The sequence below is a fragment of the Microtus oregoni genome, unplaced genomic scaffold, assembly GCF_018167655.1.
Source record: "Microtus oregoni isolate MIOR12 unplaced genomic scaffold, Mior012 000006F_ref0000085, whole genome shotgun sequence".
Classification (NCBI taxonomy): Eukaryota; Metazoa; Chordata; class Mammalia; order Rodentia; family Cricetidae; genus Microtus; species Microtus oregoni.
The window spans coordinates 21,638,370-21,666,291 of record NW_024543065.1 but is presented as its reverse complement, the minus strand read 5'-3'; the positions used below and the strand labels follow the sequence as shown (position 1 = coordinate 21,666,291).

The window sequence follows — 27,922 nt, the reverse complement described above, 5'->3', positions numbered from 1 at the left end:
GACTCTCCTCTTGCTTATACCTCCTAAGTCCTGAGATTTTAAGTGTGCATTACTCCAGTCATCTGTGACTCACCTCTCAAACTGATTATTCCATCTCTAAGTTGACCCAAATCCTTGTTACTTTTTGCCAGGGGGTGTGTGTGTGTGTGTGTGTGTGTGTGTGTGTGTGTACGCACACACAGGTGTGCATTTATGTATGTATGTGTGTATGCGAGTGTGTATATGTGTGTGTATGTGTTATGCAACTTCTTATAGAATTCTATCCAGACAAACCTTTCATAAAGAACATAAAGTTTAAACTCTGAGACTCAGTTATCTTTTGCCTAGGCAATTTTATTTACTTTTTAAATAATACACATTTTAGTTAAGCCTATGCTTTCTAATACTCCTAAACTTACTGGCTAAAGTATATTCAGAAATTTATAGAAATGGGAATTGTGATATATAAAAATGCAGCCATTTATATAAACGTTTATTATTAAATTTGAGCACAATCAAAATCCAGTAGAAGCTAAAATTTAAGTAAGTACCATTTGTTAGTGGTATTACAAAATACCAAGTAGTTAAGGACATTTACTTTAAAGAAAAAAAAACTGTTAAGTGGAAAAATATAAAATAATGAGAGAACATATAAAAGGATATAAATGAAGCAATTTATCATTTTATATATTGGAAAGCTCAATATTTAGGCATACCGTCTCTTCAAAATAGTTGTATGAGTAGAGTACACTTTTAATCAAAAGTTCAGCAGATTCTTTGTAGAACTGAAGCTGATGCCAAAACATGGAGGGGTATGAAGTGCTCCTGAAGAAAAGCCAGGTTAAAGAGCCTGTTCTTCAAGAGCAAGGATTCTTGTAGTTGTAGTAATAAGACAAGGTGAACTGAGGCTGAGAGGTAGATGAGTGACCCAGAGATGCTTGCGGCAACCTGTGCAGATCCAGGCTAGTGTGCGGCCTCACGCAACAACCATAAAACTTCATCATACTAAAAAAAAAATACTTCCTATGGATTATAGACTTAAGCATGAATACAACTCAGTAAAGCTTAGGAAAAAAAACATGAGAAAAGAACTTAATGATTAAAGGTAGTACAAAAATTTCTTTAGTGCCAAATAGTATTGATCTGTAAAGAAAAGTAAACAAGTTAAAACCCAGTGAAACCCAGTATCTCCATTTGTCAAAAAAGAGTAAATGATGGATGGGTGGATGGATGGATGGATGGATGGATGGATGGATGGATGGTTGGACGGACGGACTGACAGACAGACAGACAGACAGACCAATTGGAATAGGGAAGAAGTCTGGAATGTGTGTTGTCACAAAAGCTTTAAATCTAGGATTAGGAAGGAGTTCTGTAAGGCAGTCAGTAACAAGAAACCATCAGGCAGTAAGGAACTGAGAAGAAGAACACGCATGAATAGCGACTCTGCATGGAATAAGGGAAAGCATGTTTTTATGTTCCTGAGAAGTGAGGGAAATGTTCACTAGATCTCAGTTGCTCACAGCACCTCAAAGAGCCCAGTGCATCAGTACCTCTTGAAGATGGAACCATGGATCTGCTCATGGGAATGTAAATTGGTTGGTTTTAAAGTACAGTATCTTTGTTTATAGTTGTGATAAGATAAATAAAATACAAACCTTTGCTGTGTTAGAATATTATTGTATTTGAAACAGAGTCTATAAATCTTAGAAGTGGTAACTTTGCATATTCTCAGTTACAGGAGTCTTTGTAGTCTGCTCATCATTACAGTTGGTGTGTGTGTTGGGTGTGGGAGGGTGGGTGGTAATTACTTATTCTTGAATGCATATTGATGCAGAGGCCAGAGGTGCTCTTACAGCATCATCCTCCACTCTGTGTGCCTCACTGCTTTAGACAGAGTTTCTCACTGACCCTGGAGGTTACTGGTTGTGTGAGGCTGGCTGGCCAATGAACTTCAGCAGTCCACTCTCTCTATCTAGTTCAACCTGTCCCTCCTAGCAGTGGTAGGGTTACCCATGTGCCACCATATCCATTGGTCTTGGGGATATGAATTCAGGTCCTCAGGTCCACAGTCAGCACTTTCACTACCCGACTGTCTCCTAGCCTACCACAAGTGCTGTTCCAAGCGTACAGTGAAACAAGGTGCAGGGGCCAGTGTTCATAAGGAAACATTTCCTCTTAGAATTTTGGGCATTTTTAAAATGTACAACTCTTGAGAAATTTCTTTTGTGAGTAAATTCTTGTAAAAGCTTTACCTCTGTTAGTTTGTACATATTTTCCTGGCTGTTAGAATTATGTAGCTGTCTGTGTAGTTGTAACTATGTCCCTCATGTTGAGTACTAGTGAGCTCAGAGTCCAGTTTGTGAGACGCATGGTGCCAATATCACTATAGGCTTGCATTTTGCCTTTTCTCTTTCTAATATTTCATGATGATCAATGTATTTCTTCTTTATGCATGTTTGTCTTATTTCTAAGCATCCTGTCCCAGTAACTGCGATTTTTTTCCATGAACGAGGAAGACATGAATGGATGGTCCTATGTAGGAGTTGTGCCTGACACTAGATGCTATTCCTGATCCCCGTGGTTTTCTGCAGTTCTCGCTGCTGAGTGAAGTTCAGCTGATGCTATTTTTTTCTCCTTTAAAACGTTCCTACCTGTCAGGAGAGTAAATATTTACAGTAGGCTATGGCAAGATGGGGGTGAAGAAAATGATTTTAATAGAACCACGTCCTTAGTGGGCGAAGGAGACAAAAATCCATCCATATGCAGAAGGGAGGGAACGTGAAGTAACATGAACAGGCAGGCTTAAGACATGTGCACGGTTCTCATTAGCATCCTGTCAGAGAAAGTGCAGCACTCTTTCATTGTGTGCTATACACTATGTGCACGTTTGCCTTTGGGGAGTTTGTAAACCCAATTCAATAAGTAACGAGATGTACATCATTTTCTTCAGTAGTTTTTAGGTGGTGACAGTGCGGTGATAGGATGGAAACTCCGTGGACTTTGTTGAGATGAGAGTAAACAATTTCCTCCTCTGAATTAGCCTCAGGACTCTGCTCAGCCTAACACAAATACAGCAGGATCTCTCTAGAGGGAGTAGTGGGTATTATGCGATACATGTGTATAAAATGCTTAGCACATTTAGCATATGTTCACTTTCCTCTTGTACGCACACCTTTCTACATTAGAAATTTAATATTCCCTGAGCTAAAATAGTATTTTTTACTAATCTAACTAATTTTCATTTTATTATGCTGTGAAATACTGTGTTGTCCCTTGGAAAATAAGATTATTTTCACAGGATAAAAGAAGTTAAATTGTCGTTAGTTCTTATTTTGAAAAAGGGGATACATTGGGTTGTTATTCAGTGTATGACTCAAGGAAAGATGTATAGTCATTAACTGGAGACTGGGTGTCAAGAGGACAATAGGTTAAAAGGGTTTGGGATGGTTGGTATCTTGACAAAACAAAACACTCACAGCTAAACTTTCTGGGAGGCATCAAAATGATAATGGCTGTAGGATAGCCGCCCCCCAAGGGGAAGAGGAGCCATTGCTATTGCCCAGCTCTGCTTTAGTAAAATCAAACAGGAAAGACTTCAGACCTGCAAAGCTGCCAAAAATGTAGTAGTATCTGGATTCTTGACAGCTGAGCGGCCAGAACCATGTGATATGTAAAAGGGCTAGGAAGAACCAATCTTGCCTCAAGAGTAAGTGGCAGGCCTGCTAGAGTTTAGAAACCTACCGGGCATAAGACATGCTCCTGATTTCACTGGGCCTGGGCCTGTGTGGCACTTATGTATGGTCCGCTTGAGCAGACTCGCCTATTTGTATAGAAAAATAGAGGGAAATCTTAGGATTCCATCACTAGAAGGTCTTAAGAAATTACCTCTAGATATCTTATTTCAATAAAGATACTGATGAAGAAGAAACATGAGTGAGCTCCTACAGTTCTTATCCCTTGTGGTGATGATTCTTGAAAATAACAATCACAAGTGGCGTGATAGCAGCTTCTCATATGGAAGCCTTGAATCCAGATCAGTGGTAAAGTGATTGTCTAGCACATGTGAGGACCCAGGTTCCATCCCTGGCACCACACACAAGGACAACACCAGTAGATAGATAATGCTGTTGTGCATATGACGTTGTGAAGTCCCTAACTGTGGTTTCAGCAGGTTAGTTACAGCTCCTTGCTATATACACAGTTATAGTAACTCCTGTTACTCCTAGTTAAAACTTAAGATGAACTTTAATATTAAAAGGGAGATTTCATATAATATATATAATGTGTGGGACACAGTGCCTCATACATAGTGGACTCTCATTAAATATTATGTAATATTTATAATTTGTTATTGCATTGTAATTATGGGTTTTTCGAGACAGGGTTTCTCTGTGTAACAGCTCTGTTCTGGAACTCACTTTGTAGATCAGGCTGGCCTTGAACTTGCAGGAATCTACTGCCTGTGCCTTCTGAGTACTGGGATTCAAAGCATGTGCCACCATCGCCCGGCTTCAGTCTTGGCAAAAAGTGCCTTACCCACTGAGGTATGGTGCCTACCTGCAGAATGTTCTGTTTGGGGATGGGCTGCGGTAAAGTGCTTGCTTACAGTAGTAAGACCCTCAGCTTGACTGCAGTGGCTAAAAGCAAAGGGCATATCCTTGCTTTTGTTTTTGATTTATAACCACATAATCTTTTTAAAAATATTTATTATCTTTTAATTATGTGCACAATGTGTATGACTCTGTGTGGGTTCCTGCAGTCCTATCCCTGAAGGCATGCCTTCTAGTCTCCAGTTCCGTGTGTCCTGGCACAACACCTTCAGCAGACCCTGTATTTCCTCCCGAAGGACCTCTTTGACCTTTCTGAGCCAATCCATGGAGCTGTTGGTATGGTGAAAGGCTATCTGTGAGACCTCTGTGCTGGTTAGTGTGTGGCTAGGACTGTGCCCCTCTTAGGAAACGTTTGCATCATTGCATCATTAGACGCTACCGGAGTCCTAGTGTTGTAGACCCACAGGCGTTCCTCAGAAGGCACTCGGGAATTCTTGGCCTTTCTGGACTGTGTAGTCTGTCACTGTAGCAAATCTCTGATGGTCTTCTCATGTATTTATGTTTTCCTGTGTGTTCTTCTCACTTTCTAATTGTTTATTGACTGAAGTCCTCTTCATAATATCCTGTACTAAGTGAGCTCTGCGGGTACTGTCTTGATTCCTGTAGCAGTGCTATAGTTATAACAAAACCCATAACCACCCAAGTGCAGAGCTGCATCTGGCAGCTACGCTGGGAGCAGAGAAAACCCTGCTGGGCTTTGAAAAGCAAAACAGACTCCTAATGTGCCACATTAACTAAGTTTCTGTGTTATGGCTAAATCGTCTTATCTCCCTGACCCTGAATTTTGGTGTACCTGTTAAATGAAGAAAATACTGACTTTATGGACTCAGAGCATAAAATAGGCAATCAGTGTTTTAAAAGACATTGACTTTATCTTAGGTTCTAAGACACAAGAATGATCAGTTGTCTTTGTTTTGATTTTGAAAACAAGTATTTCAAAAAAGTCTGTTTTTATTATTTTTCTATAATTAATTTTCCATCTTTATTAGATTACGATGTATAATTATAATAAGTTTAGGATTTGGTATATAATATGAAGGTAAAGACAACTAAAACTCCAGGCAACATAGAAAGCTGAACACAGTCATACAACAAAACATGGAATTTTGAGATTTTGAAAAATAATAAAAATTAAGAAAAATAAAGCTGGGGCTGGAAATTTATCTCAATGGTTAAGAACACTTGCTTTTCAACTAATCTTTCCATACTCAATCTACAACTTGTTTCTAAAACCTGAAGTCAAGTCTCAAACAAAAGCATGTGGATTACTGATGCATTCCTGTACTAGACTAGAGTTTATGATGCTGAGAATATTTATCAGTGCAACAAGTAAGAATGTCCTAGAATTATATTTCTATGGAAATAATCCATTTTAATAATCCACTTTTATTTCTTCTCCAGTGCTTATTCTTAGCTGTTTGAAACAGCATGTTACTAAAATGAAGCCAAACAGATTGTTTTCTTTTAAAAATATTTATTTATGTGCATGCCTGCATATGTGCATCATATGTGTGCAGGTACTCTCAGAGACCAGAAGAAAAAAAGCAATAGACCCTGTGAACTGGAGCTATGGACTAAATGTCACTCCTGAATCAGAGAGTCATCACAATTTGTTGGCACCATTCCATTTCTTGAAGCCATGTGACAGTTATATCTGAACCTTTTAGAAAACACACAAAGCCTTGCCCTTATAGATCGCTTGATTACCATCTTATTGGATTTGAAAATCTAAGAGATTGTATCATTATAAAATTGATGTGGGAGTAATTTCTTATTAATAAAGAAACTGCCTAGACCCATTTGATAGGCCAACCCTTAGGTAGGCGGAGTAAACAGAACAGAATGCTGGGAGAAAGAAGCTGAGTCAGGGAGTCGCCATGGTTCTCCCACTCCAGACAGACGCAGGTTAAGATCATTCCTGGTAAGCCAGCTCGTGGGCTACACAGATTAATAGAAATGGGTTAGATCAATATGTAAAAGCTAGCCAATAAGAAACTGAAACTAATGGGTCAGGCAGTGTTTAAAAGAATACAGTTTCCGTGTAATTATTTCGGGTAAAGCTAGCCGGGTGGCGGGACACAGCCCACCGCTCATATTTCAACATAAAATATTGAGTGGATGAGTTTCTAACAGTCATAACCCTCACCATCTACCACTCAAGACTTAAGAACAAAAGTTAGGCAGTGGTGGCACATGGAGGCAGAGACAGGAGGATCTCTGTGAGTTCAAGGCCAGCCTGGTCTACAGAGTGAGTTCCAAGATAGCCAGAGCTGTTACACAGAGAATTCCTGTCTCAAAAAAAACAAAAACAAATAAACAAACAAACCAAAAAAACGAACTTAAAAACCAATAGGCAGATGCAGTGACTAGTATCTTCAGGAGCTGTAATAGGGCCTTGAACAGTCTAAGCCAATAATAAATATAATCCAACTCATTGAAATGTCAGCTCTACTGCTTTTAAAAATTGTTTTTTATTGGCCTTTTGACAGAATTACTTTTGAATTTCACATATGTAAATTAGTCTGATAATGGTCTGATAATAGGGGAGTTGTGAGGATTCAACGAGACAACATGCAAAGCACTTAGCACAGAGTCTGACACATGGGAGGTCTTAAGTAAGCCTTTGTTTGGTATTGTTACCACTGGTGTACATTTGCGTCCTGGACATTGTGGTGCATTGAGTTCTCCTTCTCATGTTGACTGTATCCAAAGCTTAAGAGGCAATGGCAACTAACAGCTCCCGGATCCGGAGCTTTGCTCAGAAAATGGCCTTTACTAACTGTTTAGTACCAGGAGTGAACAAGCTTTTCCTAAAGCTTGCAAGAGAGAGACTAGTAAACAGAAGGGTTCTTTCTCCTGTCCAGCTACTGGGTGGCCGATGACTACATCAACAAACAGGGATTTGGTCACTCACTTCCTTCCAAGTTGAGGTCATCAGGTAGTGAGCAACAGTTTCTGGATAGCATCCATCTCTTTAGTATGGGTTCTTCATTCACTGGCAGATTTTCCAGCCATGTCACTTTTGGGAACTACTCATTCTTGAAGCAGAAGATGACAGATGGCATGCTCACTAGCTGATGGTTGATGCACAGGTATAGGTTCCTCTGTTCGCAAGACCATTCACCCTAACTGTCCACACCTGAGGGAAGTTACTGTGTTGCTCATGACCTGCTAGACTTACACAACTCATTTTAAAGACTGTTCCTCCTTCTGTCTGTCCAGAGAGCCTTGTCAGCTAAGGTTCACGTAGTTTAGCTGTTTTGGTTTCTTCTTTTCTGATAGACAAACTCATGAAGTCATACACACAGAAACAGTCTTTTAGATTTGTTTTTGATGAACCAACAATTGAAGAATAATTTATCAAGAATAAAAGTAGTATGAAATTGGGTGAATTTTTCTAGCAGTCAATTCTTTTGGCCAACTTACCACTTAACATTTGGGACTGGATTATTCTTTCTAAGAAATGGTCTATATATTATAGACTCGGTTTTGTCGTAAGAGATGTTTCATATACTGTAGGACATTTAGCAAGAGGTCTGACTTCTGGCTTCAAGATATCAGTAGCAATGACCTTTACAAACAAAAAGTTCCCAGATACTACCAAATGTACCAAATTGAGGAGTAGGGATGAGAAAGACAAAAGCTACCCCCCAGTTGAGAAAAATTGCTGGAATATAACTAACAGGTCCTTCCCTTAAAAGACAAACCTGCAGTTGTCTTTGTAAACAGATAAGAGAGTCTGTGCCACAACCCTAACAGGTCCTTCCCTTAAAAGACAAACCTGAAGTTGTCTTTGTAAACAGATAAGAGAGTCTGTGCCACAACTGTGGGGAGCTTCCCTTTCTGAGAGGACTATTTCTTGGAAGTACCCTTTTCCTTTCTCCATTTTCCTTTAGGTTGTTAGTCGAGTCTTCAGTGCTTATCTTAGTTATCAGGTGGTGGAATGAACATGGAATTCTCATCAAAAGTCTGTTCTTGGCCTTCTGTTGGGTCCTTCTTCTGCTGTTCTGTGCCTCTGTTTACCCATTTGTCAGGGAGGGTTGTGTAAAGGAAGAGATTGTTGTGTTACATCACTAAAACCGAAGAATTCACTAAATCTTGTTGATTAATAGCATGCTCCAGTATTAGGAACTGGCTTCTTGCAGGCATTCCTGATCTAGGCCTGGGGCAGAAAATGCACAGGGTGGTCAAAGCATTTTAAATATTGGCAACTAATGAAGTGCTAAAACTTCCAAAAATAAACTTTTTAAAATGTAATTATGTCAGAGGGACACGGGAGTGGCAGCTTTTGTTTACAAAGGCTGAAATAATTTAAGAACAAAACTAGATTGGTTTGGATTCTAACCCAGAGTATAAAGAGAATAAGGAGTTTGATATAAATAAACAATTATACAAATAAATCAACAAAAAATTACCCATACAGAGAATTTAAAGTATTTGTTGTGAACATTTTACCCTCAAGAGGTGGAGCATAACCCCCACTTTTTAAATGCAAGCTGTGCATCACAGCTTTGTTACAAAGAGTATAGTGTGGAGCACAGCAGGAGGGCTGTGATTACAGTGGACGCTTCTGGCAAGTGCTGGCAAGGTTAGCATCAACAGCAATGAGTCATGGTGACAGTGTGCACTGAACATCAGGCAAATCCCAACCAAGGGATACTCTACAAATTACCTAACCAGATATTGGTGGTATGGTGGTGAGCATAGCTGCCTTCCATGATACCTTACCAGAATGCCTCAGGACTGTCAAGATTATCAAAAAAATCCTAGGAAATGAGACCACTGTATTAGTTACTTTCTGCTGCTGTGATAACATATGACCAAGGCAATTTACAGAAGGAAGTGCTAGCTTGGGTTTATTGTCTTAGAGGGAGCATTCATAATGACTGGAGAGGCATGGCACCATGCTGCCAGCACAGGAAGCTGAGAGAGCACACTTCAGCTGAAACCACAAAGCAGAGAAACCCAAACCCCACAAAGGCTTTCCCCAGTGATGTACTTATTCCAGCAGGGGACTAAGTGTCCAATACCCATGTCTATGAGGGAAGTTTCTCATTCAAACCACCACGCTAGCTGCGCCATGAGATCGTGGAACATAAATAAGGTGTCGACTTTATCATGTGTCCATATTGTGTCATTAACTGTGACCGGTCTACCAGAATACTGTAAGATGTTGAAAAGAAAATTGAGTATGAAATATGTAGAAATGTGCCATTTTTATCATTTTTCTGTAAATATAAAACTACTCTAAATTTAAAAGTTTACTAAAGTATAATGAAATATACCCAAAACACTATTGTATACAATGGTTATCTTATCCTGGAAGGCATCATCCGGCTTTGGTTTGAATTTCCTTAGTATTACAAGGTCATACATGAAGTGTCCCCACAACTCTTTTTCAATGGCACTTCATGTCCTTACCAATCACCTTCCATTTCTCCCTTCACCGGTTTGGAGCAGCTTTTGGTTTACAACTAAATAAAAAGGCCAAAGATATCTCCTTGAAGCTATTCACCTTCTTGCCACTTTGACTTTAAGGAAGTCCATGGGCACCTCCATCCTCCCCTCACTTGGTCAGAAATACCATTGCCCTGGCTATTTATATGTGTCTCTTTCTTGCTAAATTAAAAAAATATATATATTTGTTTATTTGTTTCTAAGAAGAAATGGAAAAGTTGGGGAGCACCATTGATGGTTTCCTTTTATACCTAAACTGTGAGGTACAGTCCTGGAAAGTGGCCTGAGTAATGTGGACAGAACAGGAAAGTAAGGGGGAAGGTTTGTTCAGGGTGGGTTGTCAGTATGAAGTTCTGGGAGGACGGTACGTCAGAGCATAAAAACTTAAAGTCGGTAGTTAGAATTCATTATTTACTTGATATTTTTGCCTTTCTGGCTATGGCTGTAATATCTAAATATCTAAAAGAAATTATTCTACCATATGTATTTTCAGGAATGGTTTTGTTTATAGATTCTATCCACAAAGCACCATATAAAGTATAGATTTTTAATGGTGTTCTTTGTAGAAGTTGATCCAGAATTATTATATAGAGAATAGGTTCTCTAACATTGGTGAGTGATTGACCAGTGACTTGTGGCATCATCTCCATCGGCCTTTCAGCTCTGAGCAACACAGTGAAGGAAATGTTTGCGAGAGTTGGGTTTAGTGGTTGTATTAGTTACTGTGTTGCTGCTGTGATAAAATCCCTGACCAAAGCCACTTATAGAATAAAGGATCTGTTTTGTTTTATTTATTCATTTATTTATTTATTTATTTATTTTTTCGAGACAGGGTTTTCCTGTAGCTTTGGAGCCTGTCCTGGAACTAGCTCTTGTAGACCAGGCTGGTCTCGAACTCACAGAGATCCACCTGCCTCTGCCTCCCAAGTGCTGGGATTAAAGGCGTGTACCACCACTGCCCAGCTTGAAGGATTTGTTTTAACTCACCCTTCAGAGGTCCCCTGTAGCGGGGAAGTCATGGCAGCAGTAGCATGAGATGGCTGGTCACATTGCAGCCACATTCAAGAAGCAGCAAATGATGAACTCTTGAGCTCCTCTTTTATATTTAGTCTAGGATCCCACCATATGGAATAACACTGCCCATGTTGTAGATAAGTCTTTCCTTTTCGATGAATGGAGTCTAGAAAATCCCTGACAGACTTACCCAGGGACTGTCTCCATGGTGATTCTAAATCCTATCAAGTTGACAAGATTAACTCTCAGAATGATGAATTAGGATTGACATTTAATACACAAATGCTCTCTGGAATTCTTGTTGTGTAAGCTTATTTGACATCCCATCCCTACCCTTGATGTGGCTGCTTCTGGGAGAGGGACCAGAGTTGGGGCAGGGAAAGTACTGTGGCCACTTAGGGTGCAGGTGTAAAGACACCACCCACCACCCGTTCTGGAAATAGTTCCCTACTAACCTGTGCTGAAGTTTTGAAATAGTTTCAGGATTATAATTATTCCTTCTATTTTTTAAAATTCTCTATTTCTGGACCAGGTCAATTCATTTATTATTCTACTCCAAGTACTACACTGTCATATGTAGCCACAGTTGATCATTTTGGGAACAGTGAACTGAAGTTAACTTACCCCTGAGGGAGAGCTGGTCAACCCAACTTCCTGCCATGATGAAATGACCTATAACTGTGCTGCCCAATGTGGTAGCCACTAAACCACACATGGCTTTCAAGCACTTAAAATATGGCTACAGTGTCGCCAGGAACTGACTTTCCAATTTTATTTACTTCTACTTAATTTTAAGTAGCCACCTTTGACAAACCTCATCGAGCTTAGGCCTAGATAGGTCATGAGTCCTCCATCATTACATGGGCCCTGTATGTCAACTCTTTGAATACTTTCTGCACCCTAGTCATCTTCTTGAGGAAACAGTGGTCATTCTGGAGACCCTATTATTTTTAGAATATTTGATATATAGATCATAGGAAGAACAGAGTTTAGGTTACATTTGACCCATTTCAGTCTGAAGCTGAAAAGTCTTGAGCTCATCTCTTTAAAAATGGGATTTGGTGAAATGATGGAGAAATATGATCAAAATATATGTGTGCATATACTTATATAAAATTCTGAAAGAATATGTATTTTTAAAAGAAATGAAGGTTACTGAACTTAGTTCTCACAGTCTTTTGGGGAGTGAGGGTTAGAGCCCATTTGTTCTTAATTCTATCTTCAAGAGTCTGAACCTTTAGAAAATTATTATTGGCAAGAGGTTATTTCTTTAATTCTAAAAACAAAGAACTATTTTCTTTTACAGATACAAGTCTGTTATTTGATACCTATAAAGTTCAATGACACTTTAAATTCAGATTGAGTGTTATTTACAGAGCCAGACAAAAATCCAGTCTCATGATATTTTCATTAGGCTAAGAATGGAATTCAGAGATTATGGTCTGGAAAAGGGGAAGTGTGGTTTATGAATTCATAAATACTTTGCAGATAAGCATCCAACTCTTAAAGCAGTGACAGCTGTTTCCACCACCCCTGCTAAATTAGATTAATAGATTCAGGAACTCGATGGAAGAAACAGGGAAGGTGAGAGTTCTCAGTGACTTACTTCCTCTGGCGAGGGTGTCCTCCAGTAGTGAGGAAGTGCAGTGGCAGCAGGTAGTGCAGGGGTAACGGGGCAGAACAAACGAGGAAAGGGGGCCTGTCTCCTAAGAAAACTGCATCTGACGTGAATTTTATCTTCTTAACACACATGGCTTTCATTATTTAATACACAACTCTCTCCCATAGATTATAAAACTCAAAAACACCTCTTAAGTTTGAAAACAGGTATGGTTGTGTTTCCTTATGAACAAATTTACAGTATCACATGGATCGTTTTATGTGGCTTATTTTTACACTGGCTCTTCCCATGTGAGCCTTTCGGGACTGGTTTAGCGCTTGCTTTCCATCTCTCTCTCAAACCCATTCTCCAGGTCGTAATACTATGGAGTCCATTTCCTCTCGCTGCACTTGTTAAATTCTGTCAGTAAGGGTGAACGTGGTTTTAGCTAATAAAACTTGCATTGTCCTCCGAAGCCCTGTCATCTTCTTTCTAGCCTGGAGATTTTCCCCTGAGAGACATCTAAGCCCACTGGGACATATTTTACCTGCTTTTGTATGTTTCCGTGTTTTTATCCCTGTGCTGCAGTTTGTCCTCTCTACAGGTGGGAGACGTGGGATAATGGAGTTGCTTCGTGATAATCATTCACATGTAGTTTATGTCGGGTGGCTGTTCCAGTCTCTTCCTATGTACGGAGTCCCTGCACTCTAGAATCAATGTGCATGTGAGCATCCAGCCCAACAGTGACTCCTCCTCCTTCCCCAGGTATTCTTCGGTACAGGCGTGGTTAGGATACTTCATGCTGCCAGGTTTATTTTCCTTTTTCAGGGTCCATGATGATAATCACAGTTTAACTTTTGGAGAAAGCCTGTAGTGGCTAGTTCTTTCGCTGTTTTAGGGTGAGGCTCCTATACAATGAACCTCAAATGTACTTATTCCCAGTTTTCAGATTGGCACCTCCAAACACTGCCTCTTTAATAAAAAAAAAAAATGCTCTTGAAGTTCAATTTTGTCAAAATAACTTGCATTTTGCTCCTGCAGTAGAGTCATTGGGGAAGGGAAAGGTTGGTGCAATGTGTCTGTGTGTGTGTGTGTGTCTGTCTCTGTGTGTGTCTGTCTCTGTGTGTTTGTATGTCTACAGTACTTGAAGAGGTAATAAAATTGGATGTCAGATGTTCCAAAGTATGGTCAGTGAGTATACAAGAATATGTTCCTTGTCCAGAATGAGATCGGTCACTATTTTCCAACAGCTTTCGTGGAGCATAAGTGAGATGCAAAAGTATGTTGCTCAGTTTAGGAACAGTACCAGAAAATAAATGAAGAAACTCTGGATATTATTAGATTGGAAAGAGTCAGTGTGGGAAAGGTAAAAGGGGTTAGGCCAGAGAAGAAAAATAAGAAGTGAAATGGGGAAAGGAGCTGACTAGAAGCCCTGCCTGAGGCAGGCTGTTCCCAGGAAGCTGACCCTACTTAACCACTGCAAGTGCCTGCTATTCTCTAGTCCGGGCTTGACATAGGCTCCGAGATGGGGTAGCCTTAAGACAGTAAAACTAAAGATTGTAAAGGAAAATGCTGTGACCACCCCATCCACCCTGTTGTCCTCCACTCTGTGCCTCACACGTGATCAGTGTGGACTCATTTTTGTTGTTTATGTTCTCTGGGAGCTTTATTATCAGCATGTATAGACTAAAGGGCTGTCTTTGCATTCTGTCAGGCTACATACCACAGGAGAAAAGTCGGGTTGTAAAAACCATAGTAACCATACTGCTCAGGTATTTTGTTGGTTAAATAATTGAGCACTTGAGTCCTCAATAGGAGGCAATTTTCCTTTGAAAATTTATAGTAAGTGAACTGTAATATCTAGAATGTGATTCTTTTGTTCCTGTTATTGTTTCTGATTCCTTTGTGCTTGGGAGATGAAGAAATCAACTAGACTCTTTCTTTAGGGACCAGAATTAGCACACTCAGGTCCACTGTGCCCAGAGGCACTCTGTTACAGTTCACCTGTTTTTTTCAGATCCTTTCTTCTGAAGGACCTGGTAGATTTCAAATCAGGATTTCAAGTCAGTGACCTGATTCTTTTGAAAACAACACCCTCCAGGAGGTTTTATGTGTCTCACAAATGAAGACTGTTGGACATGAAACCCACAGAGCTCTTGAAGGCGGTTCCTAAACCTGTCCCATTTTTTATCTGCAGGCATCATTAGACCCTTGTTCCAGGGTGAGAGGGGAGAACCCCACTTCATGTACAGGTGATATTTATGGTGGTATTTATGCACAAGACTTTCTTCATAGCACTGAGCTCTCTAGTCCTTCTCATGATGTCCACATGGACTGTCTGGAGCGTTCCACTTTAGCCCTGAGCTTACATTGTCTTGCTGTGGCTCCTACTATTCTTTTATTACCAAGTACACCGAGTGAACTTGAAAACATGTCATTAGACTTGAAAAGTAAAGTATATCAGAATTCTGAAGGCAACAGTAAAGGCAAAATTAGGTTTATCTTAAAAAAAAAAAAAACTCCTGAGATGTTTAAGAAAGTGGTGGAGTGAAGTGATTGTTCCTGAACCATAGAATGTACTGTTGACAGATGATCCCAGAGACAACTGAGGGCAGTAGCATCATGCCTGGGTCTACACATGAGGACATATGTATTACCTTGTCATCAAGTTAGTTTTGTTTATAAATACTGAGCATGGTTGATTACTAGTAAGAAACTGTATTTGTGAGACATTGAAGACACTCAAGTACAATAAGTAAAGAAACAATGCAACTCTTGCTATTTCATCTGGAAAATGAGTTGAGTTTTGAAGATGATGAAATGATGTTGACTCATCCCTCAACAAATGACATTAACTATGCTTCCTTTAGTGTCCCACTTAGATGATCACATTCTCTTAGGGAAGTTGTTCACTTGCTGTCTGGATTTATGTGTGTTCTAATGCTTGCAGCCATTCTTAACATAAGGGCTTAGATAACTGCACCAGAGACTCTAAAAGTATACCCTCTAGTGGTCTCTTATTTGTCCCTAACTTTGAGAACCACTAGTGTATAGAAATCCTTCCTCTGAAAGCTTGAGTGTATAAAACAAAGAACCATCTTAGAGGAGAAGCAGTAAGGAAGGGTTGTATCCTTTGCCCTTTATAAATACACAAAGAAATGTACCTCTTTCATCCTCTGATGAATACCTCAACCTTTTGTAGACAACATTTTTTTCGGAAAATAATTAATTGGGTCGTCTCTATGGCATACACATTTTAACATTCCATGGGAAATATTTCAGCTGTTTCTTAATATGCTCTTATCTAACCGGTAGCATTGCCATTTTCAGTGTCCTCAATTATGTTCTGCAGTGGCAGCGGCAGCAGCAGAGCTTAGCTGGAAGCTGATGGTGGAGGTGTTAGCACCCTAGCATCTCCAGTCCCCTTCCCAGCACAGGCTGCGCTTTCCCCAGCTCGCAGACCAATGGTGGCAGCTGGGTAGCAGACGTGCCTGCTTCCTCGGGGATGAAGGAAGTAGTGGCGTGGCTCAGGGTCTGTGGAACTGACAGTGTAGTGCTGGAGTTGTACCAGTTTGCTTTGGCCACGAGAGGTCTCCCGACTCTGCTTGATGGTCCTTCAGGCTTTCTGTACACAGCCGACCGTTCCAGCGTGCCGGCTTTCCCATGATGCTGTATCAACCAAATTTTTAGCATGAGAGAGCTAAGCTTCTTTAAAGCCAGCTTTTTGAAATTTCACTTTTCTTTCCATCTGCACACAGAAAACAGCCACCTAGGCTAAGAAGGGCGGTGGAAGAGCCAGGAAAATGAGTTCCACAGAGTGGCAGTGAAGAAGGATTCCTTCAGAGGTTAAGTGAAAACGCAGACTTCTTTGCAAGTTGAGAACAAGCAGGGCCATTGCGTTCCACCTAGATCTGAGTTCCCTTGCGCGTCGGTGGTAATCTGTTGATATTGTATTAAGCATGGTCTTTTTATTTTTATTTATTTATTTTGGTTTTTCAAGGCAGGCTTTCTCTATGTAGACCAGGCTAGCCTTTAACTCACAAAGATCCACCTGCCGCTGCCTCCCAAGTGCTGGGATTGAAGACGTGCGCCACCACCCAACTTAAACATGATTTTATAGTGGTGAAAGAACACAGATGACATTGACAGCACATAGTGAATATAAACTTCATTTGTTATGTACATTTTGGCAGCATGCCACAGTTTTATTGTTAATCGGAATATAAAGATATAAATATTCTTGTACTTTTTTCTGTACTAATCCAGCATTCAAGCATTGATTGTAAGCTTCATGCCAAGCCGAAAGGTACATTTATTGCCTTGAAAGTTTAGTCTCTTGGAAAAATCACTTAATAGAAAACTAATTCTCCCTTAATAAGAATATTGTTTGAAATCTGTAGAGAGGGCAGATAATGGCTCTAGTCACCAGTGCTGACAACCTGAGTTCAATTCCTGGGACCCACAGCTGTGGAAAGAGAGACTTCCTGGGAGCTGCCTCTGACCGCCACATGTGTGCCATGATAAGTGTATGCACACATACAATAAATTAATCTAATATTAAAATTTGTTGAATAATATGATTTTGGGGGGTCCAAAGGAGATGACTTGGTAAATCCTTGTCTTGCAAGCATCAGAACATAAGTTCAGTCCCTGCACCCCACATCCCGCATCCTTACACAGAAAGCCAGACCCAGTGGTACCGGCTTACAAGTACAGCACTGGTGGAATGGAGAAAAGTGGTCCCTGGGGTTCCCTGGCCACCAGCCTAATGTACCTGTGGGTCTCCAGGCTGGCAAATGATGCTGAAAATTGTGTCTGAGTGTGTCTCCTGCCTCCCACATCACACAGGTACAGGACATGCATGCACGCACGCACATGCGCACACATATACACAAACACATACACAATGAGGTTATGTAGTGTGTCAATCTGTGATCTTTTGTAGTTCATACAACTTGGAAGCTACCACTGGCTTCTGTTCAAACAGTGCTATGTTTTTAGGTCTGTCCCATAGGTGGCTTGTGAAAGGTAACCCAAGTATTATTGCTCCTCCCTGATTAAGTTAGTGTACTTGCCTTCTTGGGTTAGACTCACTAAGAGTTACTAATAAAATTAATCTAGATAATGAATTTAAATTGTGGTATTTAAATATATATCCCTTTGTAATATGAACACTAATTTTAATAGCAATTTGGATTTTGATCACTAGAGGGCAGTAGGCACACATAGCCAAGAAAAACCTTGTCTAAAGACAGAAAGATTGTAATGTCTTCAGCATCATGCATTATGCATCTTTGTTTTCCAGATGTAAAATTAGCTGCAAACGTGCATGCCGCTCTTAGTGTGTAAAAGCCTCTGGAATTACTTAGTGCCCAACACCTGCTAACTGTCGTGTTCTTAGCTGTTTGCATTTGTTCTTTTCCTTAACATCTTTTTTATTGTCAGAACCTTCTCTTCACTGAAAAACAGGAAATATATTTTCATTTCTACGGGTCATTGAGTAACTTCTGAAACATTCGTGCTCTAGAGGACTATACATGTCCTTGTGGGACCAAATACAAAGAGAACTGTGTAATAGCTGTCTTTACACTCGGTCTTCTGATATCTGATTGTTTTCTCGCTATAACATATTCTCTCTCATGCTAAGCTCAAGTCTGCTTGCGATGTCTGTATGATGTATTGCTTTCCTCGTCAATATGCTCAAGGATGCCCATAAGGTGTTCTTAATGTGTAATTGAGTTTCTTTCACCTGAACAAATTTCATCTAGAGCTTTGTTGTCTCAGTGACTTGTCCTGAGGCCCACTGATGTTATCTAGAGCCTAAGTGTACCTCGTATGTCTTTCCTCCCAATCCTAACTTGAGCTTTGTGTTGAAGGCACTGCTACAAGTCTATGTAGAATTTGTAATCATGGCAAAGTCGAGTGGCAGACTTTTTTTCAGTGGTATGCATTACTCCAGGGTCTCCTACTCCTGTGGGGCTTTCCTCGGTACTCAGTGGCCACATGCGGGGCAGGGCACCTCTCTAAGAAATGCACTGATGAGTGGGGGAAAGTCTCACTGTGTGTGTGGGCAGGCACGGAACAGTATTCGCTTCTGTTTCAGCTTCAGCTTTGTTTGTTGGTTTCGCATAGACTCTTCCAGCCTGGTGTGCAGATATTCTTAAAATATCTTCATTTCTGCTATTTCATGTGCATTGCTGTGGACAGAGTGTCAGGAGTAGCCTAGACTTACGGAGTCAGTACAGTTTAACGTCTTGTTTTGGTCTCCTAGCATTAAAGACACTAAGAATTTGGATTTCCTTCTCTGATTATTAGTACTACCGCACGTAGAAAACAGTCTTTCCAAAGTGCTCCTCAAATCTGGTAGCCTTTGAACAAAACCTGCTGTCGCCCGATGCTACGAGGACTGGGGCCAGCAGCTTGTTAGCCACTCCAGCCTTTGAGTGCCTTGCCGCCTTCCCTGGCAGCTCTGCTCTGGAACCTTTAAGTAGCTGTAACCTAGCAATAGAGGTTTGTATTCCATCCGAAATGACACGACTGTCCCTCGGAAGGACACAGACAGCTGAATAGCTGCTCCTTGACAAAGACGGTCTCCTGGTGCACTAGCTGAAAGTTTGGGTCTTATCTGATTTCATTAAGTATTTGTTCAGTATTTATTAATCAGCTCACTTAAAACAGTAAGGTTTTCTCTTTTGAAATGTGATGTTGCTTACATTATTTTAATAACATTGACTCTCATGAAATTGTATTATCAGTTATCGTTTTGTTGTTTGTTTTTCAAGACGGTTTCTCTGTAGGTTTGGAGCCTATCATGGAACTAGCTCTTATAGACCAGGCTGGGTTCGAACTCACAGAGATCCACCTGCCTCTGTCTCCCAAGATTAAAGGCATGAGCCACCACCATCTGGCTAATTATCATTATTTTTTAAAGTAAACAAATAATGTGTTTTTGATATTTGTTTTGATTTTCCATTTTGTTTGTGTCTGTCTGTGTCCGAGTGGAGGCACTGAGAACAACAGAAGACACTGGGCCCTGAGCTGGAATTACAGGCAGTTTGTGAGCTGCCGAACCTGCCTAAGAGCTGGTAGCTGAATACAAATCCTCTGCAAGACAGTACACACTCTTAGCAACTTAGCCATCTCTATAGCCCCAGAAATACTACTTCTAAAAGTAGTTAGGCCAGTCGGTGCACGCCTTTAATCCCCACACTGGGAGGCATAGACAGGCAGATCTCTGTGAGTTCCAGAATAGCAGGGACTACATAGAGAGATCCTATCTCCAAAACAAGCAAACAAATAGTAGTTGGTATTGGCATAATGGCTAGATTGTTTGACCCTGGTCTTTGATTTTTCTGCAGCTTTGAAAGACATATACTTGTCTGAGAGTAAACTAAGTTTAAAAGCATTTTTATTAAAGATATTGCCTTTCTGTTTTTATTTTTCAGAAAATTGTGGATTCTTCTTTCCAGAAATAAAAAGAAATCTAGGCAAGTATGTGTACCGCTGTCCTGAGTCTGTAAGAAGGTGGCTTCGACAGCTGAAAGATGCTGGGAAAGTTACTATGTTGATCACCAGTTCTCACAGTGATTACTGTAAACTTCTTGGCACTTATATCCTTGGGTAAGCGACCAGGCGTTCTTCATGGATTTCCATGCTCTGCCTTATGCAATTGCTGAGGACTGACTTTAAAATCTTTCCTGGAATTCTGGGGCTGCTCATGCAAGATCACAAGCCACGTGTTTTCACTTCTGTAAAAAAGGTTGGCTGCCTGAGCTGCACAGGATGTGTTTGGTCACACATGGACAGGGGGTATGTAGACAGGATGTATGCTCGTCCCCGGGAGACAGAGGCAGAAGTAGGTAGCCTTGTGGGGTTTGCCTTTATGATAGGTAACTTAATTCACAGCCAGTATCTGGGAATCCCAGCCAGTGTCCATCATCCTGACCAGTATTTAATAAATTTTGTTTCAAATTTGACTTTAAAAAAGAAAAGAATATACTTCCTGACAGATCGTAGGATGTAGCCCCTGTATCCATTTCAGTACAGATACATGTGCTGTGCCATTTGGCAAAGCCAGGGGTGGAATTAACATAAAATCAAGGTAATAGATTTTGAAAAGGGACCTGTGTGGCCTGGGATACAGTTTATAACTTCTTTGAGCCTTAAATCCACTGTCTTAATCTAGGACAACACTTCTTTATGAATATAAGGGCATATTTAAATAGTGCAATACATGCTACCCATACATAATGTACAGAACAGCTGATAACTAATATATGTCGTTCTTGGCGATACGAGGGAAGACCCATAGTCAAAGCAGGATTCCACAGAGGGTTGTTAGATTTCTTCTAAGATTTCAAGTCTCAACGAACACAATTGCCCTAAATGTGAACCAAGCCCTAGCCCTCTGCTTCCCTCCATTAATTATCTTTAGTTCCAGGAGCTCTGTGTTCTATAGCATGTGAATTTAGTCTATTCTGTGGCGTACTTACCTGGCAATGGGTTGGTTTTCTGCTTCCTGAGAATATGTAGGCAGCTATCCTTGAAGTGAATTAAGGCTCGTGTCCAGGGTACCTGGTGAGGTCACCTCTTCAGGAGAACTTTGCATCAGAATACCTGGGGCTTTCCGTTTCCTTTTCCACCTTGATAACCAAAATCCTACTTCTCATCTCAATTTCAACTCTCAACACATTTCATTTGTTAACACAGCCTGAAGCACTGTTTCTCCAAGATAATGGTGAGCCCTAGAGAGAACCACTGTTTATCAGATAGACCTTAGCTGGCATAGCACTCCACGTACACTGATGCTGTCATCCACAAACTGTTACAGGACTTCACTGGTTTTCGAAATAAAATCACCTCCTTGTGTTTTGAACACTCTAAGAACTGTCACTGGGCTTGTTGTAGTGCTGCATTCTGGGGGCCCTGTATAGACCCAAGCCTATTGTCTCTTCAGCTGATAAGTGCAGATGAATTCCAGTCCTCGTGTTTGAACGTATGGACTACTTCTGGCTACTAGAGCTTTTCTTGCTTGCCAAGGTGTTTTCACGAGAGAGTGGGTCCCACGTCTGCGTCAGCACGGCTTCTGTGCTCTTGCTTGCTTTCCCCTCTCTCCTTTCATTCCTTCTTTACTTGCTTTGCTTTTCTGTTATGTTGGTGCTTTTAGTAATTGTGGTATTTTTAGAAGAATTGTCTAGTACCTAACTACCTTCTCTTTCCTGTGTAGCTTCCAACTTAAAGTGTATGAGATAAATGTTTGCATGTTACGTGCATGTGAGAGTTGATAGGAAGGTGAACATTGATGCCATGATAAAATACATAGGTTTAGTTCTGTTTTCTGTGGAACTTTTATGATTCCTTAAGGGAAATTTACTTTGCTTTTTAGGAAAGATTTTGCAGACCTTTTTGACATTGTGATTACAAATGCATTAAAGCCTGGATTCTTCTCACATTTCCCAAGCCAGAGGCCTTTCCACACACTCGGTAAGTTGTATTTTGCTGTTTGTCATGTGTATCTTTGACTAACACCAAGTGCAAGACACTGTGTTATGGGGAACATCATGTCTCCTCAAGAAGAAAAGGGAAATATAAACCTGTGCTTACATTAAATTTGACTCAGCTTTGCTTTGTAGCTCAGGTAATATGGAAATTATTTCTTTACATGTCAGCCTCTCCCTCTTTTCGGACAGAGGGTGTGGATCTCACCTGAAATTTTATGGTATAAGGAATGCACTGTAGGTGCTTGGAGAATACATTAATAAGTCAGAGTCAGCCATTTCGGGCTCAGAAGTCCCTACAGAATCACAAAGATGAAAACAACACAAGTACATATGCGTGCATGTACACAGACATACAAACACATATACACATGCACACAGACGCAGGCTTTCTCTACAACAGATTAGCCCTTCAGAGAAGGCTACTGAGAATATGGACATGTGTGGAGAAAGAATGGTGGACGTGAGCTGCCCCTCAGAGTGTGGAGAAAGAATGGTGGACGTGAGCTGCCCCTCAACGGTGCTCAGAGCTTCTTGTACAAGCATTTGAAAGAAGCAGAAGGTGGTCAGAATAGAGCAACTATAGGACTGGGCAAGATGAATGGCAGAAAGTTTCACTGTCATCTCTGTGTCTATTGTTTAGCTAAATCTCAAGAGAACAGTTACCCCTCCCTCCACTTCTCCCAGTCTCCTCCCCCTTCTCGCCCCAGATCCACTGTTCCTAGGTTTCCCTTCAGGAAAGAGTAGGCCTCTCAGGTATATCAGCCAAACACTACATAACAAGGTACAATAAGACTCAGTGGGGCAGTCACACAAACCCTCATATCAAGGCTGGGAGAGGCAACCAACTAGGAAGGAAAGGGTCCCAAAAGCAGGGGAAAGAGTCAGTGACATCCCCACTCCCACTGTTAGGAATCTCACAAAAAACACCAAAGAACCATAACATATAATGCAGATCCAAGCAGGCTCTATGATTGCTGCCTCAGTCTCTGTGAGCCCCTGTGGACCTTACTGAGTTGATGTCCATGAGCCATGTTCTCCTGGTGTCCTTGACCCCCTGGCTCTTACAGTCCTTTCTCCCCCTCTTCTGAGGCTTACCCGAGCTCCAAGGGGAGGAACCTGATGGAGATCTCCAACTTGGGCTCTCTCTCTGCCTAATGTTTGGCTATGGGTCTCTGCACACACTCCTGTTGTAATATGAGTGGCGGACTGTGTTCCCACTGCCCAGCTCCCGGCTAGCTTTACCCAAAATAATTACATGGAAACTGTATTCATTTAAACACTGCCTGGACCATTATATCTAGCCTCTTCTTGGCTAACTCTCACATCTTAATTAACCCCTTTTCTAATAATCTGTAATATCACCACATGACTGTGGCTTACCGGGATGAGTCTAACCTACATCCGTCTTGGAGAGGAGAGCCATGGCATCTGCCTGATTCTGCTTTCTTTCTCCCAGCATTCTGTTCAGTCTACTCTGCCTATCTAAGCTGCTGTCCTGTCAAAAGACCAAGGCAGTCTCTTTATTTAACCAATGAAATAAACACAAAACAGAAGGTCCTCCTACATCACACTCCCATAGGCTGCTAAAGGAAGCCTCTCTGACGACAGTTGGGCTAGGCACTGATCTATGAGTAGAGCAGAATATCATTAAGAATCATTTTAATAATTTTTTCTATTATAGGTCTCTGACAAAATCTTAAAAGGAGAAAATGTTTATTTTTGTTGATACTTTCAGCCCATGTGACTAAGCCTTGTTATTTTGGGCCTATGAGAAAGTAGACCATCATGGAAGGGGGTTTATGTGACAAAAACAAAACAAAACAGAAACAAAAGCAAAAAAAACAAAGAAAGCCCAAAAAACAACAACAACAACAACAAAAAAACCCAGTCCATTGTGGAAGGACATGTGGGAGAATGGATCTACTCATCTTGTGGCTGCCAGAAAGGGGAGTTGGGGGGGGGGGTGGCTAAGCCCCACCTTCAAAAACCTCCTCGCCTCCTAGAAGCATGACTAGCTTCAACACAAGCTCTTGGTAGCATTTAAGATCCAGACCATAATATTCAGTGGCATATTAACTTTTGAGAGGCTTTCAATGTTGCTCTGTTTAATTGATGAGTATCCAGAGAGAAAAGAGAGGCTGTTTAACAACCCTCCTGGTCGGACTTGTCTGGGTGTCTTCTCTAGTTGTACGATACCACAAGATGATGATGTGAACTGTGCTGTCAGGTATGTTTATCAGCTGACTTCAGAGTCTCTTTCATTGCACATATGGTACGAAAGTATTACAGATCTGAAAATACACACATGCTGGGGCTGGAGAGGAGGCTCATTTGCTGCTCTTGCTGAGGACTGGGTTCAGTTCCCAGGCTCCCTGCTGACAACTCTAGTTCCAGGGGATCCAACGCCGTTTTCTTTTCTAGCTCTATGGGCACTGTGTGCATGCATCCACTTAAGCATACATATATTCATAAAGTCATAACAATGTGTGTATATATATAAAATACTGAAAATAAATATAACCTATATTGTTTGCTTGCTTTTTTTTAAATAGAGACTCAGTATGTAGCCCTGATTGGTCTGGAACTCACACAGTAGATCGGGATAGTCTCTAACCTATGGCAATCTTCCTGCCTAAATATAACATTTTTCAAAATTATCATATTTGTAGTTCTAGTAAAACTTTTTTAAAAATTATACTTCCTCTATAGTTTTTATTTTATTTATTAACAACTGAAATTACATATTTATGATAGACACCATGGTACTTTAACATCTGTGTGCACTGAGTAATGGACAACTCATGCATTCATCCTTACGGTTCACCTTTCTCTTCTATCTCCCCAACCTCCCCTCTCTCATGGCTTTCATCTGTTTCCAGGTCAGGTGTTGTGGGATCGTATAGCATTATTCTCTCTGTGCCTGGCTTATCTCACTTAACCTTGTCTCCTCTAGATTAACTGACAATGTTACAAATAAGATTGTTTTCTTCCTAAGGCTAAGGAGTATTTCACTGTGTGTATGCCTGGCCGTCTACACCTGCAGATTCAACCAACCTCAGATCTAAACTATTCAAAGCAAGTGCATAGGCACTGAGCACAACAAGTGCAGATGTGTTTGTTGTCATTCTCTAGATAACACATGATGGCTATTCATGTTGCCTTTACATCACATTAGGTAATGTAAGGAACTAGAAAAGACAGTATGAAAGCAGGTAGGTAAGGAGGATTTGCAAGTATAATGGTTTTCTATGCTAGAGACTCTGGGGGGTGGAGTTTGCAGGAGAGTAAGTTTATTACTGGGAAAAATACAGTGTAAGCAGAATCAGAAGCAATGTTTAAGGGTTTATGAATTAACCATAATAAGTGAATCAAAACAACCAGGTCCACCTATTAGGTTGAGGAAAAAGAAGTATTAATAGATTGATAACATCTGGACCATAAATTCTTCCTGTATCATTAGATGAACCGTCAGTACACTAAGCATTTGCCTGTGCAATGGGAGAAGGCTGGTGTAAAGTAAGCAGTTGTATTTTCCAGGCCTTGTGGTGTGACAAACCATTCCAAGGGTTTGTCCTCTTGTGCTGTAATACCTGTAGGAAACAATTTAGTGGGGAAAATAAGTAAGTTTAAGTAAAGGAGCCACACAATATACAGAGGCCTCTTTTAGACTGGATTCAAATAGCTGTAGTTCTTTTCTTGCTTCTAGAGATAATATACAGTCTATCCAATGCCACCACTCCTTCTAACACTTTAAATTGATTGGTTAGTGCACGAGAAACACCAAGCACAATTCTTGAGGAATTGGGAGAAAAAAAATCCATTTCCCTTCCATACCCTAGCTTGTCTAGGCTATAAAATTAGCTTTTTCATAGGCTCTCCTAAGTCCTCATCAAAAACTTGTTTATCGCTGAGCGGTTGTATCGCCGGGCGGTTGTGGCTCATGCCTTTAATCCCAGCACTCAGGAGGTAGAGGCAGGCGGATCTCTGAGTTCGAGGCCAGTCTGGTCTACAAGAGCTAGTTCCAGGACAGCCAGGGCTACACAGAGAAACCATTTGGGGGAGGGGGCGGTGATTATCAAATTTCTCACCCAGTTCTTCAGGGTCATTTTCAGCGATGGAGGCTGTCTGTTTAAAGAGGGCTCCAGTAAAGGAACGGAGAGAATTGTCACCAGTACAGTTATGGGTAGTGCTGTTTGTACTTTCGATTTTGCTTTTTTTTTAACCAGTTTTAAAGTTTGGTCATCTAGTATCCATTCATTCAAGGAATTAGCCATCTCTTCCTCATGATTAATGTCTTCCTTATCACCCTTAAATATTTTAATAATAGTCCAAATTAATCCCCAAGTGACCCAAAATTGAACAGGGATCTTTTCCCGTAGGATATATGTCTTTTCAATGTAATTTTGGATTCTGTCCCATGCTCTTTCATCTAAAATTTGTATTCTGGAAACTAGGGATTGCAATCATTAACAATTTGCAAGCAATCTAATCATTGTAACTTTAATCCTTGTGCTTTCCTTTCTTTAAATACAAGCTAAACACATGGCAAGGCCTTCCCTGGTTTCTGCCCCTTCATGCTCACTCCCCTCCTCTTCTCAGGAGATGGCCTCTGAGACTGAGAGTCCCCACTCTCAGCTCTTGGCTGACTGCAGGGCCCTGATTCGCACACCCCCTCCTTGTTTACTACTCCAAAGACAGTGGGACATGGGGAAAGGAGCCTAAAAATGCAGTGGACTGCATAAATAATAAATGCAATAGCCAACCGTGTTCAAAGTCTCAGACAATTTATATTCTGGGAGTTAGAAAGAATCACATGAGTAAAGTTCTTGTGAGTTCAAGCTCTATACAATCACAAGGACAAGCCACATATGGCAAAAACACGTTTTTCCATAGAAGTATATAAAGAATAGCTTACACCTGGGCATCCGGGAGCCACTCCAGGCTCAAGTCTCCCGCCAACCCCAAGGTGGCTCCCTCAACCAAGAACCGTGCCTCCGTGCTCCCCCATCCAACCATCCTTCACCCCAACCCTCCCCCCTCCCAAGCTCCCCCCCATCCTCCCCCTCTCCCCCCCCTCTCCCCATCTCCTCTTACCCCCATCCCACCCCACCCCCAAGATCTCAATTTTCTCCCCGGCAATTTTGTCTACTTCCCATAGCCAAGAGGACAACTATATGCTTTTCCTTTGGTTCACCTTCTTACTTAGCTTCTTTGGGATCACCAAGTGTAGACTCCCGTGACCCTTGTTTATGGCTAGAAACCAATTATGAGTGAGTACATCCCATGTTCATCTTTTTGGCTCTGGGATACCTCACTCAGGCCGAGGTCCCCAGTTGGTTCCTTGGGCAGCTGAGGATGGGGAGCCTGAAGTGACCCTGTCCTAGAGCAATACTGGCGAGTATCTTGCATGTCATCATGGAGCCTTCATCTGGTGATGGATGGAGAAGGAGACGGGGACCCACACTGGAGCACTGGACTGAGCTCCCAGGGTCCCGATGGGGAGCGGAAGGAGGGAGAACATGAGCAGAGAGGTCGGGACCACGAGGGGAGTGCCCACCCGCTGAGACGGTGGAGCTGGTCTATTGGGAGCTCGCCAGGGCCGGCTGGACTGTGACTGAAGAAGCATGGGATGGAGCTGGACTCTCTGAGCTTGGCCAGCGATGCGGGCTGATGGGAGCCCAGGGACGGTGGCACGGGGTTTTGAGCCTGTGTAATGTGCTGGCTTTGTGGGAGCCTAGCCAGTTTGGATGTTCACCTTC

General features: G+C 41.3%; 1 protein-coding gene across 3 annotated transcripts in view; it reads left to right on the top strand.

Annotated features, from left to right (window-relative positions):
* Nt5dc1 (5'-nucleotidase domain containing 1) overlaps positions 1–27,922 on the top strand; it is a 112,792-nt gene that overhangs the window by 60,360 nt on the left and 24,510 nt on the right. For all 3 annotated transcript variants that reach the window (XM_041654767.1, XM_041654766.1, XM_041654768.1), the window contains exons 7-8: positions 20,109–20,283; positions 22,049–22,146. In XM_041654767.1, coding sequence (XP_041510701.1) covers positions 20,109–20,283; positions 22,049–22,146 — 273 coding nt within the window. The remainder of the gene's footprint in view (positions 1–20,108; positions 20,284–22,048; positions 22,147–27,922) is intronic.